Source organism: Odontesthes bonariensis, chromosome 24 (assembly GCF_027942865.1).
Source record: "Odontesthes bonariensis isolate fOdoBon6 chromosome 24, fOdoBon6.hap1, whole genome shotgun sequence".
NCBI lineage: Eukaryota > Metazoa > Chordata > Actinopteri > Atheriniformes > Atherinopsidae > Odontesthes > Odontesthes bonariensis.
In genome coordinates this window covers 5,929,742-5,945,063 of record NC_134529.1, presented here as the reverse complement: position 1 = coordinate 5,945,063, position 15,322 = coordinate 5,929,742, and the positions used below count along the sequence as shown (strand labels likewise).

At 43.2% G+C, this 15,322-nt stretch overlaps 1 protein-coding gene across 19 annotated transcripts in view; it reads right to left on the bottom strand.

The window, feature by feature from the left end:
* afdna (afadin, adherens junction formation factor a) overlaps positions 1–15,322 on the bottom strand; it is a 104,852-nt gene that overhangs the window by 27,391 nt on the left and 62,139 nt on the right. For all 19 annotated transcript variants that reach the window (XM_075458713.1, XM_075458719.1, XM_075458721.1 and 16 more), the window contains 4 exons: positions 14,197–14,340; positions 13,906–14,104; positions 13,414–13,520; positions 9,960–10,040 (listed from right to left, as the gene is read on the bottom strand). In XM_075458713.1, the coding sequence (XP_075314828.1) occupies positions 9,960–10,040; positions 13,414–13,520; positions 13,906–14,104; positions 14,197–14,340 (531 nt within the window). The remainder of the gene's footprint in view (positions 1–9,959; positions 10,041–13,413; positions 13,521–13,905; positions 14,105–14,196; positions 14,341–15,322) is intronic.

The window sequence follows — 15,322 nt, the reverse complement described above, 5'->3', positions numbered from 1 at the left end:
ATGTCAAATTAAACCCTGTTAAAACCCTTCAGCTTTCATTATCATTAATAACAACAAAACATAAGAGATAACATGAAAGTAAACCAGCTCTGTAGTTAAAAAAGGAACTTTAAGCCTTAAAAGGTGTTATTTTGAACTATAAAACACCTCAAGTGAAGGACACAATAATCAGGAAACACATTTATAAGCAGAAATATCAAGTTTTTTGAGTCACATCGAGTCTTTAAAATCTTAAAAGTCCCTAAAATAAAGTGTAGAGCAGAAACAGTGAAGGGATTTAAGGCCGGGACTCTTTCTGTTTGGGCTCCTGCTGCAGGAAACATCCACGGGTCACCTGGATGGTGTTAAATTACAGGTAAATACGGCTTGAACTCCCTCACCTCAGTCGTGCAGCTTGTGTCTGACAAGGGATTAAAACGCCTAATCTTCTTCTGAAAACATCTAAAATAATAACCGTGTTTCAGCCTCGACCGGTAAGAACTTGTCCGGATTAGACGAGATAACCGACCGACATCCTGAACTGAGACTTAAAAACACAAGAAGAAGAGTGTTGATGCTGGACTGAACCTGATCCTGAGCAGCGGGAGGAAACAGTTCACAAACATGTCAAACTCGACCGTTTCAAAGCACCAGCAGCAGTCAAACACAGTCAAACATTCTGCTGTAATCTGGTCACATTTACAGCCCAAACAACCAGAAACACGCCGTCGTCTCAAACCAGATCCTCTCTTTACAAAACACCAACGGAGGCAGCAAAAATCGGACGAACAGCAGCAGAGTTGGAGTTAACGCAGAAGCAGGGAGGAGGTTTACGGTGCAGCGTTATCAGACGCATCCCACACTTTATTTACCATCCTGACAGTCTGTGCAACACCAGGACCGAGTTCAAATATTTCAGAAATCTCTCCACTTCTTCTGTGCTTCTTTTTGGTGAAAGACATCTTTTTAAGCAGGTTTAAAGACAGAAAACTGAAGAAATTCAGCCGAAAACATCCCAGAAAGGATTCAGGCAGACGGAGGAACACATCTTATAGTATCTCACCGTCTACACGCTGCATTTATTGATGAGGAAACTGATTTTATAGAGAACTGCCACAAGGAAATGTGCCAGGATTGAAATAAAACTGCACTGTTTTCTAAAAGAAAAGAAAATCCATCTGCAGCAGCCATTTCTTTGCAGATTAATAAGTTTTATTCACCAACAACAGAAGCTGGCAAATCCAAAGAGCTCTCAGCTTGGTCACGAATGATTCAAATCCAGCATCTATGGAGGATCGAAAGGGACAAAAGAGTAAAACAAACAACTAAAATAAGTCACCTTTGATCAGTAAAGCTGACCGTGGGTCTCATGACTGGACGTGCGCACCCTCTCATATCAAGTTCTCTGGTTTCCTCGCTGCAGGACCCCTTTAAGCAGCTAGAAGTCCCCCAGAACAACACCGGGGGATTCCCACAAATGTCTCTGGAGCCTTTTCTGGTGCCTCATTGTGGATAAGAGCCCCGAAGCTGAAACAGAGGCTCTTTACTGTCGTCTGCGACGTACAACAGACATAAACAGCTGAAGTGATTCACTGTTCCACTTTCATCATAATGTCACCCACAGGAAATTCTTCCCCGCATGAAGCCAGACTCATTAATTCAGACACAGACGGAGAGCAGACGGCTCAAACTCAAAGAGTTTGAAAGCTTGTTGGTCTGTTTATACTTAAGAAAACCGGGATCTCCTCTCAAAACGAAAAAGAAATTACTGACAAATGTGGCTGAAATCGGATAAACTCGCAGTGTTCACCTGCCGGCGCTGTGAAAGCTCAGGAAGGCGTTTCTTTCATGTCGAGCACAATAAAGCACAAAGCTCTTTGTTAGTTGAAAAGCAGCTAATCGGTTTAAACTTCCCTCAAGTTTCGTTTTCCCACATGTTCAAAAGTTTGATTCCTGCAGCAGGAAAACGTACAGTCGATGAATGCCTCATGCAACGCAGCGGTTTACAACTCGGGCGACTCGGGTGGCGGCTTTCAGTCTTTAAATCGGTTCGATTTTGCTCAAATTTCTGCTTTTTCTAGACGCGTCATGAGTGAAAGTACGAAAGCAAAATGGAGGGTGGACTGGGACAGGACGCATTGATGCGGGGCTGAGCCGCCTCGGTTTGGTAGGAAGACAAACAGCGGCGTGTCTTTTTCGCCCATTAGGCGCAATCGATGTGTGAAAGAGGGTTTTAGACAGTTTGGACTGACGTGCACACGTCCAGTTTGTCTAAGAGCTGAATGTTTGTAATTCTGCAACAACAGAACTCCTCCAAATCGGTTCCGAGTTCTGTTCAAAAACAGCCAAAAGGACTGGATCCAGCCTCCAAAAAGACTGTTGCCACGGCAACACCAACGCGCCAGCGTTTGGGGGTCTGTGGGCGGAGTTTTAGAAGCTAACCAGACCAATAAAAATGTCGTGACCGCCATGTTTAAAAACCCGGCGTTTAGTTTGCTCAGTTCCAGACAGAACCGAGCTTTTACAGCGAGGGAAATTTGCTCTCATGTCCTCGTGTCTGCGTCGTCTTTGCCTTTGACTTTATTACGCCTGTTGGGTGTTTTAACATCACGATTTTATGAGGATAAACGGTCTCGTCAAACATGTAATGGAAGGGATGTTTAAAGTGATGTAAAATCAAACCAGTTCTAAAAACTGGCTCAAGCAGCAGCCTCTGGAGACACTTTGGGGCATCAGAAAAGAGCCGTACCGAATTAAACTCTGTGTTTGGATAAAGGAATATAAAGAAATCTCTGTTTTGGACCAGAAAGAGGCCACTGAAAAGCTCAAAATCAGGGAGTAGGTGTTAAAGTGGGGCTTCTCTATGAATTGACCAACGTCTTTTTGCTGATTTGCAAACACAGGGCCGGTTGAAACGTGTTCGTGCATGCTTAAACAGCAGGTATGTTGCCATAATGAGGCTGTAAAACACACGTTGGGGCGTGTTTTCATGTAAAACCAGATGTGTTGCAGGTCAGACGCCGACAACACATCAACATAATGATGCATCTTTCTCTGGAAACGTGTTCATTCCTCCGTTTACAAAATGAATTAAATAGCAAAAGAAGCTGTATTATGCATTATTATGTATCCTGGACAGCTCTGGTTCTTTAAAGAACCCCGACACCACAAAATCTAAGGTTTCTGTTCGACTGGAACAGCTGAACAGTGAAACCTACGTTTGAAATAATTGTACGCCCGTCATCTACTGAGCAGCACTTTAATATTGCATGAGTATCTGATAGAAAAGTAGGGAAACCTTTGATTATAACCCACTATTATTCCCTCTTTGTAGACACTAAACCAAATTAATCCATTAATCCGACTTTAACCCTATTTGATGCCACGTAAAATACAAAAACACGGCTCCTAGAGGTCAGATTAGAATGAAAAATAAGCACAGTAGAGCTGAATTATGCATTAAAAACACTACAGACTTGTACAAAAGTTTCATTTAGAAATAGTCCCAGAGGCTGCATAAACATTTGTGATGATATGTGACCTTTGGGATCGTTTTCATTGTGTATGAATCTCTTCGGTGAGTCATGAGGTTTGTTTAAAGTGAGAAAAGAGCAACAATTTGGGTGAGAGTTGTCAGATGTTTAGTTATAAATTATATAAAACAGATAAACATCAAATCCAGGAACATCGGGATCATTGTTTGGAACAAAAGGTAAATATAATTAAGTCAAAGAGACGCCGTCCGTGTGAATAAACCTGAGTTTTCAGTGTTTTTTCCTGCTGCGTGCTCAGAGTGATGTGACGTTTTTCTGCTCAGCTGACTCACTGAGAAACTGGCATCTGTCAGAGCCACACGATCTGATTTACAGCTGCAGAAACTGCTGCTAATGCAGGCTGGCCACACACCAAAATTACAGCTCGCAACATTAAAGCCTGTCAACCTGGCTTCTGCAGCCGTTCTGAGGTAATAAACCCACTAATCCATGAGACGCAATTAAGAAGCCGGTAGTTTTCCGAGGGCCCAGTTCACCCAACACGGGTGTTTTCCACCACTTCTCCGTGAGCTCTCTGGCTGACATTTGGCTTCTGAGTGTTTTTAAAGCTTTGTGGTTTCACGACTCGTGAAGCCGCGCCCAAATATGAGCCGAGAAGACGTCCGACCACAAAAAGAACCGACTTCTGTTGTGCTTCTGCTCCTTGCAGGTGGGCTTCTGAACCCAGCAGGACTTTGAAGAAACAAGATTCACAGTTTAACATCTGCAGAAAATCATTTCTGCAGGAGGAAGGTGCTTTTAAGGAGCGCATTTTGGACCCGTGCAACACAAAATGTAATTATTTTTAATTCAAATCCAACAAATATCCCCAGTCTGAGTCATCTAAAACCCAAAAATGTCTCTTTTTGTTTTTGAAGCACATATGGAAACAGAGAGAGGCGACTACAACCACAGGAAAAACATTTTTAACCACATAAGTCGAGAATATACCCCAACGCTTCCTTCCTCTGTCAGCCTGACTCAATTAAAATAAGAATCTGAACCAACCTGAGCAGGAACAGAGGTTCAGATCCTGAAGATGTCAAGCAAAGACCAACAGAAATCTAATTTTAGCGGCTCGTTTCTGCTGGTGGACGACAGTTATTTCCCCCGCCATCAGCGGTTTGGGATGCTGTCCACACAGCTCAGTGCTTCTTTTCAACAAACATGCTGAACTCGTCCTGTTTGAAATAACAAGCAGGTGCTGACAAACACTCTACATGTGCTGTTTGTGGGGACAAATCAGGGAGTGAAGCAAAAAGGTGGACGAGAACAAGCTGAGCTGTGGCCATTTACCGGCTCTAAATATACTTTAGGAGCCACGTTTGAGTCAGGAAGCGACAAACTGCAAATGAGATCCAACAAGATGCTCATTTTTCACTTTAAAACCTGAATAACAGTTTGTTTGGCTTTAAAAAAGAGCACAGACGTTTATCTGGATGTTAAGATGCAGCAGATCTGAACGAGATGATCCTCACCTTGAGTCAGGGAGACCCAAAGGTGATAATTTGTGTCGTCTTTAAGCCGAAAACAAGCAGTTGAGGGACAACAACAAATTTCAAGAAACACTTTAAGTGGATTTACGCCTCTAAAAGTCGCCAATCTGACGTGGCTAAAATACTTCCTACACATTAAGTTTCCAGCTCCAAGCATCCAGATATATAGGAGATGTGCCTCAGATCAAGACTCATCTTTCCTTACAGGCCAAAAAATAACTTTAACGACCACTTTTACAACTGTGCTGGGTGTAAATTTACGTGTTCTGCTCAAATTTGACTTTATTTGCATATAAAAACCTAATTTTAGATTAGCTAATTCCTTTTCTGTCCACTGTATTTAACAGAAATTCACATTTCTGTGAACACGACGCGTGAACACCAACACTTTGGGGTCTGATAAGGACAGGATTCAGTCAGAAGAACCATCTTTACTCTGATTTTCCTGCTAAAATGACCCAGTTTTTCCCCTCGAAACCGCCAACTTTACAACCAGTGGACCAACGCTCTCCTCCACACGCCTCGTAAACACCTCCAGCCTGCAGCTTTACAGGAAAGCAAACACATGTGTGTGCGGTACATCCTCTCATTGTTCCAGGCCTCATCGGGGGGGGAACGCTCTCATGCTATTGTTCCACCATTAGCACAATCCTATCAGCTAACAAGCAAACACACTTCAAACACGCTGCGTAAACACCAAACAGACCAAAAGCTGCTTTTTTTTTAAGCTCAATCCTTTTAACTGAGGAACACAGCTTTCCCAAACCGAGGAATATCGTGACCTAATGACGGATCAGGCAGCAACAGACTTCCTATTGTGAAATTATTCAAGTAAAAGTGAAGATTTCTAAAGATTACTGCGAGGAACTACAATGCCTTCAGCTAAATGTTGCTTAAAAATAACCAGAAGCTGTTCAGAGAGTTGTTTTAGAGAGAGATTAGAGTGAAAAACTAGATTTCTGAATGAAACTTTTACGAATCCACAGATTAGTTTAAATCTACAGAGAGGGAAAGTTCTGCCCTTTATGGCGACTGATAAAGGCGTAAACACACTAACAAAGAGGAGGAGGAGGAGGAGGGAGCTGTGAGCTTCATCAACACCAGCTGGGAACTGTCCAGAGGGAAGATGAGCACAAAACCATGAAACACACACACGCGTGCTCGGGACTGATGTTGTATTTTGGGATGTAAATCTGCTGCATTCGCTCGGGGGAAACAAAGAATATCAGTTACGCATCTGAAAACCGATCCACTTATAACAGCAAAATGACGCATCCGATTAGACTTATTCGAGTCAAGTCCTAAAACATAAGACTAGGAAAGCATATATGAACTGCACCGTCAGTTCTAAAGCAACTCTGGGCAGAAGAGACGTGATTTTCTTGCTACTGCTGTCGCTTTAACTTCTCACTATACGTGTCTTGTGTGTGTACTTTAGTTGAAGCATTGGCAGAACGGCCCTGAAAGCAAACAGTGAAGGGTCACAACCAGACAAACTAAATCTATAAATATAACCCCTGCCAGGTGCATGCGCCTGTGCATTTTAGCCGAGACTGCTAAAATATACAGCGTGAAAAAAGATACTAAAGGTATTTATTATATGCAGAATATTCTCTCTGTTTTCCACAAGTTAAAACAACAGAAAAGCAGCTTTTATTTCATTAACAAACGTATTTAAAGTGCCGTTACCTGGTCCTTCCTGCCCACCACAGAAAACCACATGTTGCAGCTGCGTGTTAGCTTCGCCCAGACCAGTTCACACACCGACGTCCAGACTGCGCACACACACACACACACACCTGCTTTTATCCCAAAGAGCGCCTCAACGTGAACCGACAAGTCCAAAGACTCCAAATTACACCGGCTGGAGGTAATCCATTCAGCTGTTTAAAATCACTATTTACGGATGGAGACGTGGGATAAAGAAGCCCCGAAGGTTCCTGAAAGTGAGGCGAGAAGGCGCTGGGAATTCACTGCAGGTCATTTTATAGAGACGGGAGGGAGGGGAAAAAAAAGGAGCTTTCTAAATATGAAAAAATGTAATCCAAAACAAGCGTTCAGTCCGGTAAGTGCGGTTAAAAATATCCCATAAATTCCTTAAATGTTCACAAGGGCGGCAACATTCCTCCACATGTTCCTAATTGCAGCGTGTTTGTCAGAGAAGACTAAAGTTGTGGGCAGCGATCCAGAGGTGAAGTGTCTGCTGGGACGCCGGCAGGTCAGACTGAGGTGGAGCGCTGCTGCAGCTCCGCCAGGCAAACACACACACATGCACACGCACATGCACACACAGAGTTATATAACAGGACAGAGCTCAGCCCAGTTTAACAAGAATCCAAGAGAAAGTTTGCTCCACCTGCCCTTCCCATCCCACTCACAAGTTTCTGCTTCTCACACAGATCTGAAGATAAACAGAGCGAGGAGGTTTCCTCAGCACGCCCCTTCCTCCGCTCACTCGCACGTGCACACTCACACGTGCACGCCGTCACACAGCAAAGCTGTCGTGTGGGGGTAGGAAACTCACCCCACCTCACGAGACGGAAAGGAAAAGGGTCGTCATGCTTCTGCACAGGGAGCAGACACTTCTGGCCTCATCATATCAACCTTTTTTTACTGATAGAAACCCGAGAAGCTGCACCTGCCTCCATATGATAAGATATAGACCTTTAGGTGGAGATTTATAGCTGAAATGATCTAAAAATGATCTTAAAATATCACTGAAATACAAATTAGCTCGTCTCGAATCTGACGGCAGCAGCACGTCTCAAAAAAGCTGGGAAGGGAGGCAACAAAAGGCTGGAAAAGTAAGTGGTGCTGAAAAGAAACAGCTGGTCAGTTACACAACAGGGTAAAAAGAGCACTTTAGAGAGGCAAAGTCTCTCAGAGGTAAAGATGTGCAGAGGTTCAGCAGTCTGTGCCAGCAAATTGTGGAGAAATGTCAAAGGATTTGGGATATTCCATCATCTCATCGAGAGGTTCAGAGAATCTGGAGACGTCTCTGCATGTAAGGGACTCCGACCTTTAAGGCTCATTTAGGAGCGCTGTACGTTGGCGTGGTTGTTAGGCGACACGTCCACCAGAGGGCAGTGCAGGGCTCAGAGTTCTCCGTCCCTACGCCCAGGTGAGGTAAGTTTGTAGTTTTGTTAACGTTAATCCAGCCTCTCTTATTTCTTCTTCTTCTTTGTTCCTTTCGCTGGTCCCAGGTCTCTGATAACGTACCAAAAAAAACGAACGCAGAGGATGGATGGAAGGCGGCGTCTATTTGCGAGTTTAAACATTGAGCATAAATGAGCCTTTCGGGGCGGTCTGTGGCGTAGTGGGTACAGCAGGCGCCCCATGTACAGAGGCCCCGGTTAGAGTCCCGCATCGGACGGCCCTTTGCTGCATGTTGTTCCCCCTCTCTCTGCCCCCTGCTTCCTGTCTCTCTACACTGTCCTAACAAATAAAGGCATAAAAAGCCTTTAAAAATAAAATAAAATAAATAATTGAGCCTTTCAAACCCTGGGGCAGCTCTGCATTAAAACAGACCTGATTCTGCCCCTGAAATCACGTCCAGGAACCATCACAGCTCGCCGTAACGTCCACAAACGCAGGTTAGCGGTCTACGACGCAGAGAAGAAGCCAGATGTGATCATCATCCGGAAACACGGCGGTCAGATGAATGGACATTTCTTAATTCTTTTTGGATATCCTCTGGATTGAAGGTTCATTCAGCCTGTTATCAGCACTCAGTTCCAAAGCGTTAGTGCCTATGGAACCGAGAACCCACAGATCTGGAAAGGCTCCATCAAAGCTGAGAGGTTTAAACAGGTTTTAGAGCAACATCTGCTCCCATCTTCAGGGAAGGCCTTTCATATTTCAGCAAGACAAAGTTAAACCACATCCTGCATCTATTCCAGCAGCACGGCTTCATAGTAGAAGAGTGACCTGCCCAGCAGAGAAAGGTCCCAAAGGTCCAACAGCTGGTCTCCTCAGTTCCCAGATGTTTACAGATGTTGTTAAAAGAAGAGGGGACGCTACCAGCCAACTTAAACACTGATAAAAAACAGGATTTCAACCAGATGGAAACATTTCAAATACAACAAAGACAAACCCCGGACTGTCCCATATCAGACAAGAACGGGTGGATACTTTGGGACAGGTGAAAATAAGAAAGTTACGTGTTTACAACCAAAAACAAGCAGGTTTTCCAACATCCAAAGTTTCAACTGAGTGGGCAGAAGTTTCCTGTAGCAAAGGAAATTAAATGACGAGTAGTAGGAGTGAGCTTTCACCCACTGCCACAATGTCAGCTGCACATTCAGTTTCTCTTATTGTAAGCACTTTTAAATCCAGGTTAACAACATTTCTCTTATGGTTGAGTTTATATTTTTCTTTTTCCCCTCTTCTTTGATTGCTTTTAACTGTGTTTTCATTTTTATTCTATTTTTTTTCTCTTTAAATTGCTTGTTTTTATGATGTAAAGCACATTGAGTCGCCTGTGGTATGAAATGCGCTGTATAAATAAAGATGCCTTGCCTATTTCTGCTTTAAAGAGTCCGTCTCATCCTGACAGACTCAACAAATACAACATGCTGAGCCTCAAAAATGCATCCTAAACACCAACTTCTTTCTCCATTTATACCAATCATAAACATTTCAAAGGAAAATGAACATTAGAAGCGGAACAAAGTGATGAGATGTGTAATTTCCACCTCGCAGCCACGCCCTGACAACAGAGAGTTTCTTTATAATATCCCTGTTTAGTCTCTGCTCTGCTGTCAGACTCAACAGGGAGAGCAGGCCGTCCAACACAAACAGGCCCAAAACATCCAAGTTACTTATGGATTTCCTCTTAAAGTCGTGGGCTCAGTTTCTGAAACGCATCTCAGATCAGCCAAAGTTCACATTTAACTCCGTAATCCACACGGACAGAAACACACAAACACACTTCCAGGCGGCGTTTTCCTACCTTGGCCGCGACGATGCTGAGGCCCATGCCGTTGTGCTTCTTCAGCGTTACTGTGACAACCTCCGGGTCTTTCCTCATTGGCTGAAAAGAGAGATGGACAGGAAGGACAGACTGTGAGTGAGGGCGATGCCTCTGGAGCGAGTAAACGTGCCGAGAGCGCGAGGAGGACGAAGCGAACGCCCGTCTGCGTCTGAAACACGGCGGGAAATGAGACTGCGGAGGGAAAGGAGGGAGCGCTGGGGAAAAGGGAGGGAAGAAAGGAAGGAGGGATCCAAGGGAAAAGGGGAAGACCACAGAGGAACCTGTGGTTGCTGGAATCGAGTCAAGAATGGAAACCACATCATGGCTACCCAGACACACATATACACAGAGCAGGGCCGGGCGGGGAAACAAAGCAGAGAGCCGCTGAGGGCCCCACATCATGACAAAGTAAACACGTCACACAAAAGCACGTCTGCGTCCTGATGTTCGTGCACGCTTAGATGTGCAGGTAGAACCGGAGCTGCGAGTTACAGCTGCAGCAAATCAATCAATGTTCATCTATAAAGCTCAACCCAGCAACACACATCACACAGACACGAGCATCGTGCTCACCAGCGTGTGCGGAAAATGTTTAAATATAGTTATAGTCATGATAAATAAGATTTGACTACAAAGGAAGGTCTGAAGTATGTAGTCATCAACGCCAAAACGAGGCTGGAACTCTGCTCACAGGACGCAGCAGGGGGTAAGAAGATGTTCATAAATGATATTGCTAATATGGGATGTCATACAGCTTCATGTCAAAAGAGGCGAACTATCCCTTTAAGGCAATAGATTCTTGCAGAATCCTCGAGCCATTTAAATAGCACTTTTCTGGCATTGTTGGCTACTTAAAATGCTTTAAATATAACATGGTAATAATTTAGTGTTTTATAATTCTGTAGATGAGCATTTGGATCAAACCAGTGGCCTTCTGAGCCACTTAACAGTGATGGAAATAACACTTTTGGTCTTCTTTCATCCAGATTTAAGGCCTAAATATCTGCAGTCCGCTCAAACGATGCAACCAGAATATCGTCAAAGAAGCGTTTGAGCAAATTAAAACTGCTAATTGGACCAAAAACAAACAAAATATAAGAATTTTAAGAAATATTAATGGACTTAAAGGGAGGAAGTCACTAAATTCAACCATTCTGTCAGGAGGAAAGTTAAATTATATGAAATAAAAACTAAAACAGTGCAAACCCAAAGTTTAAAAGCCCGTTTATCCCTTTTGTTGCACAGAAAAAAAAACCTAAAAAGGTCCAACATGTCACGCAGCTTCTCGTCAGTCTGGTTAAAGAGGATCTTTTTGTGTCTTTTTGCTTGTAAATTTAAGACCCGCGTGCCGTTTCACATTCACCACCATGAAGAGGAATCCCACAATCTGCCTGAACGCTCCATTAAATGGACGCGAGCGTGTCTGAGAGCCGCCTGCGTTCTGTCGAGACTCCGGTCGTGAAACAGGAGAGCGGGGATAAACAGGCCAATTACAGAGGAAGTGGCTGTGTGTGTGTGTGTGTGTGTGTGTGTCATGACAAGAAGTCTATCATTTACCGCTTAGGGCTCACTGACTTCTGCAGAGTGATTGGTGTTGATTAAACCGAGTGTGCGCATGTGTGCCGCCTGAACGATAAATAGCTGCTTCTGCAGTTACTGTAATCACCGCCTTTCAGCCGGGGGACCACACACCGACGTCTGGACGCAAATCAAAGCAACTTCCAGGGATTTACGCTCCTCTTAAAATAGTCAAACTATGTCAGCTGAGTCGTCGGATCGCCCGCAGCTCGATTTCTGCTCAGGAATTTTACCTTTTTTAGACCAGAAATTCCCCCTTCTCCGTGCTTTCGTGCAGCCGTGTGTCGACTCGAGGAAATCCTGCAAATCCGGGCTGACTTTCATCCGAACTGCTCAGAGAGGTGGAAAGACGGGCATACGTAACACAGAACCTGCGCTCCTTTTTACTTCATCTCAGAACGTAAACGTCTCCCGAGTCTCCATCATTCTTCTCTCACATTCTGGTAGTTAGCGCTTTAACGCAGAGCGTGTCGCAGACCACACTTTGCATCGCCGTAATTACGCAACGGTTAGCGCCATCGGAAAACTTCCAACTGTTCCTGGAAGCTCAGAAGTCGGGCTTCGCTGCCAACGTGTGGTTATTTCGGTGATTTAACTCGTGTTGTTGCAAGAAGCCGACAAATCAAAGTCTTTGACAGCCAAAAACCTGGAGAAAGTTGATCTGGACTGAAATACGTTGCACCTGCTGAAGATTAGTGATTTTTGGTGCAGGGAAACCATTTTCCAGCCATCATCAGACCAGTTAACAGCCATTTTATCTAACTTTCATACAAGCAAACAGTGAATACTGTGATGTGGGGCCGTGTCTGCAGCCAGAGAGGAAAAAATGCCTGAGCATAGCTTCCATTTGTGAGATTTTACTGGAAATATGTTTTATACTGTTTAAATTATACTGTTTAAAGCTAAATCTGTTGTTCGTGTACAGCTGCGTGAGTTTCTTCTCACTAAAACCCTTAAATCAAATAATTTTTTTTTATTTTTCCTTCATTTTAAACGGTTTAAACCCTTTTTAACATGCAGTAAATTGTAAATAACTGCCAGATCGTTAAAAGTTCAAAGTGTTTTGGAGAAGTTTTGGCTTTTCTGGCCCTTTTTATGCTTAAAAGAAGGTGTTAAAGGGTTAACCTGGAGCTCTTATCGATGCTTCTTTCCCCAGAGAAGTGGATGAAACCACTCTGCAGTTCCCTCAAACAGCCACTAGAGGCTGTGATGAGAAGGATAAAATCTGGTTTCTGCTTCTATGTTTGAACAGTTACTTCAATTTAAGTATAATTAAGGGTGTGGTTGCACTGAATGTAAGAGCTAGGGCCAAATCTATCACTTACTCGTCATTTCTGGGTCCAGAAGAGTGCTGTGTCGTCACAGGCTGCTTATATCCTCAGCCTCTTGTATTTATCGACACAGATCACCGTTCATACGACTGGATGTTGATATATTCGCTCATTTAGAGAATTCAAACAGCTCTTATCTTGGCTGCTACCTCAGATTCTTCCTCAGCGTTCCTTTCCAGTTCGGACAACTACTTCCTCTGCTGAAATATAACCACCCTGCACGGTTCAGTTAATCTACTTCAGAGCTGAGTCCCAAACAGCTTCAACGGCTAAAATAATAACAATAAGCCTCCTTATTATTATTAATATTGAGCCAAACATTAACCGACTGACGAAGGTCCAATCAGAGAAGAGAGATTTCAGTGTGACACGAATGCTGAGGCGGCAAAGCAAGCCGCAGCCTTACATGAGTCAGCATTACATCAGCGTTACCCAGGATGCCGCGCTGCCTTCAAATACGACTTCATACACGCCAACACGCACACATCGTTGTGACAGAGGGACTCTGTGTGTCGACCTCGTACCATGTCCGAGTTGTCGGCAGCAGAGAAGTGGCTGTCGCAGTCCGCTCCCTCGAAGTGAACCGTCCAGGTACCCGGCGAGCGTGGATGTGGCGTTAACCGACAAAAACCTAGCAGAGAAAACACACGTTTTAAAGCAGGATCACGGAAAAAATAGTAAAAAATGTTTAGTTTTAAAAGCATAGTTGCAGTTTTTCTCTTTTTCCATCAAATTGCTTGTTAAAAACAGAATATTTATAGACTAATTTGCTTATTAACTCAATATTTATTGCTCTATAAAATCAGGAAATATAGCCGTTTTAAGCCAAAGACGGTGTCATCTATAACAAGTTAAATTTTCTCTGAAATATCTGACAATCAACAGTCTGGAATTGATGATTTTTGCCAGGTAAGGAAGGTCATAAATTATCAAAACAACTAGAAATGTGGAAATCTAAAGCTAAAAGTGCGCTTTTATATGTTAAAGAATGAGTTTTCTAAATGTTTTAAAGTCACCTCTCTGCAGCAGTGGCTCCAGGAAGTCCTGCAGGCCGTTGGGGAGGTTGCGCACCACGTCGCAGGAGTAGCCGTCCTCGGGCAGGAGGAAGGGCAGCTGGAGGTCTGGATCCTCCTCCAGCTGCACCTCCCGGCCGTCGCTCCTCGCCAGCTCATCAGCTGTGTTTTCCGCCACCGCCACCACGTGCTCGATCAGCTCCTTCACACACAGAACAAACAGGACGCTCAGCATGCTCCGTGACAACAGACAGAATCAGGGAATCGGTGCTTTATCTGGAGCTGCTGTCTTACAGGCGGGATGTAGGGCTCATCTGGGGCGCAGTGATAGTTGGTCATGAGGGCGTGAAGCTGCAGGGAGTTGAGCTTGAAGCAGGTGTTGTGGATGTTCTGCACATCCTGCATGGAGTACTTGTCCATCGTCAGCAGGGTGGTGGCCTGGAGGACCCAAAAATAACATTACAGAGGGCCAAAAATGCTACAAAAAGATATTTTTAAGTTCTCCAGACTTTTAATTATTACATTTAAAGGTAAACAAATAAATATTAGTGACTTTAAAGTGTAGAAACGTGACATTTAGAGTCGTTTTCACATTTAAAAACACAGAACGATGCAGTTACGTAAAATAAGCATAGCTTCCATTTGTGAGATTTTACTGGAAATATGTTTTATACTGTTTAAATTCTACTGTTTAAAGCTAAATCTGTTGTTCATGTACAGCTGCAGAGTTTCTTCTCACTAAAACCCTTAAATCAAATCAATTTTTTTTTTTTATTTAGGGTAAACAAATAAATACTAGATGACTTTAAAGTGTAGAAACGTGACATTTAGAGTCGTTTTCACACATTTAAAAACACAAAACGATGCAATTATGTAAAATAAGAAAGATTTCGATCAAGTTTAATTAAAAAAAACTGAAATTGGGAATGAATGTGGTGTGAAAAGGGCCAGAAAAGGTCAAGGATGAAGAGAAAAATCATTCAGAGAGAAACTGAAGAGGACTCAAAACAGAGGTCGGAGATGCAGTCAGTTTTCACACTGGAAAAAATGCCCCTCCAAAAATAAGTAAGAAAAACAACAAATACAAGACGTTTTTGCTTGAAAAAAGCAAAATAAATCTGCCAATGGAACTAGTGGAAATCGGCTTGTAAAGATTTCTTGAAATAAAATGTGATATTTGGGACTTTTGAGATAAAAGTGATCTTGAAATTAGCTTAAAAACCTCTTCAAATGTAAAAAAAAAGCTTGTTTCATATGATATGTGACTCAAAACAATTTGTTTTCAAGACTTTTTCATTTAACAAGATATTCCAGATGTATTGTCTTCAAACAAGTCCCTATATCTGGCTGAAATAGTACTTGTTAGGGAGTTGTGTCTGATATTAAGTGTAATGAGATATTTTGACTAGAAATTAGACAA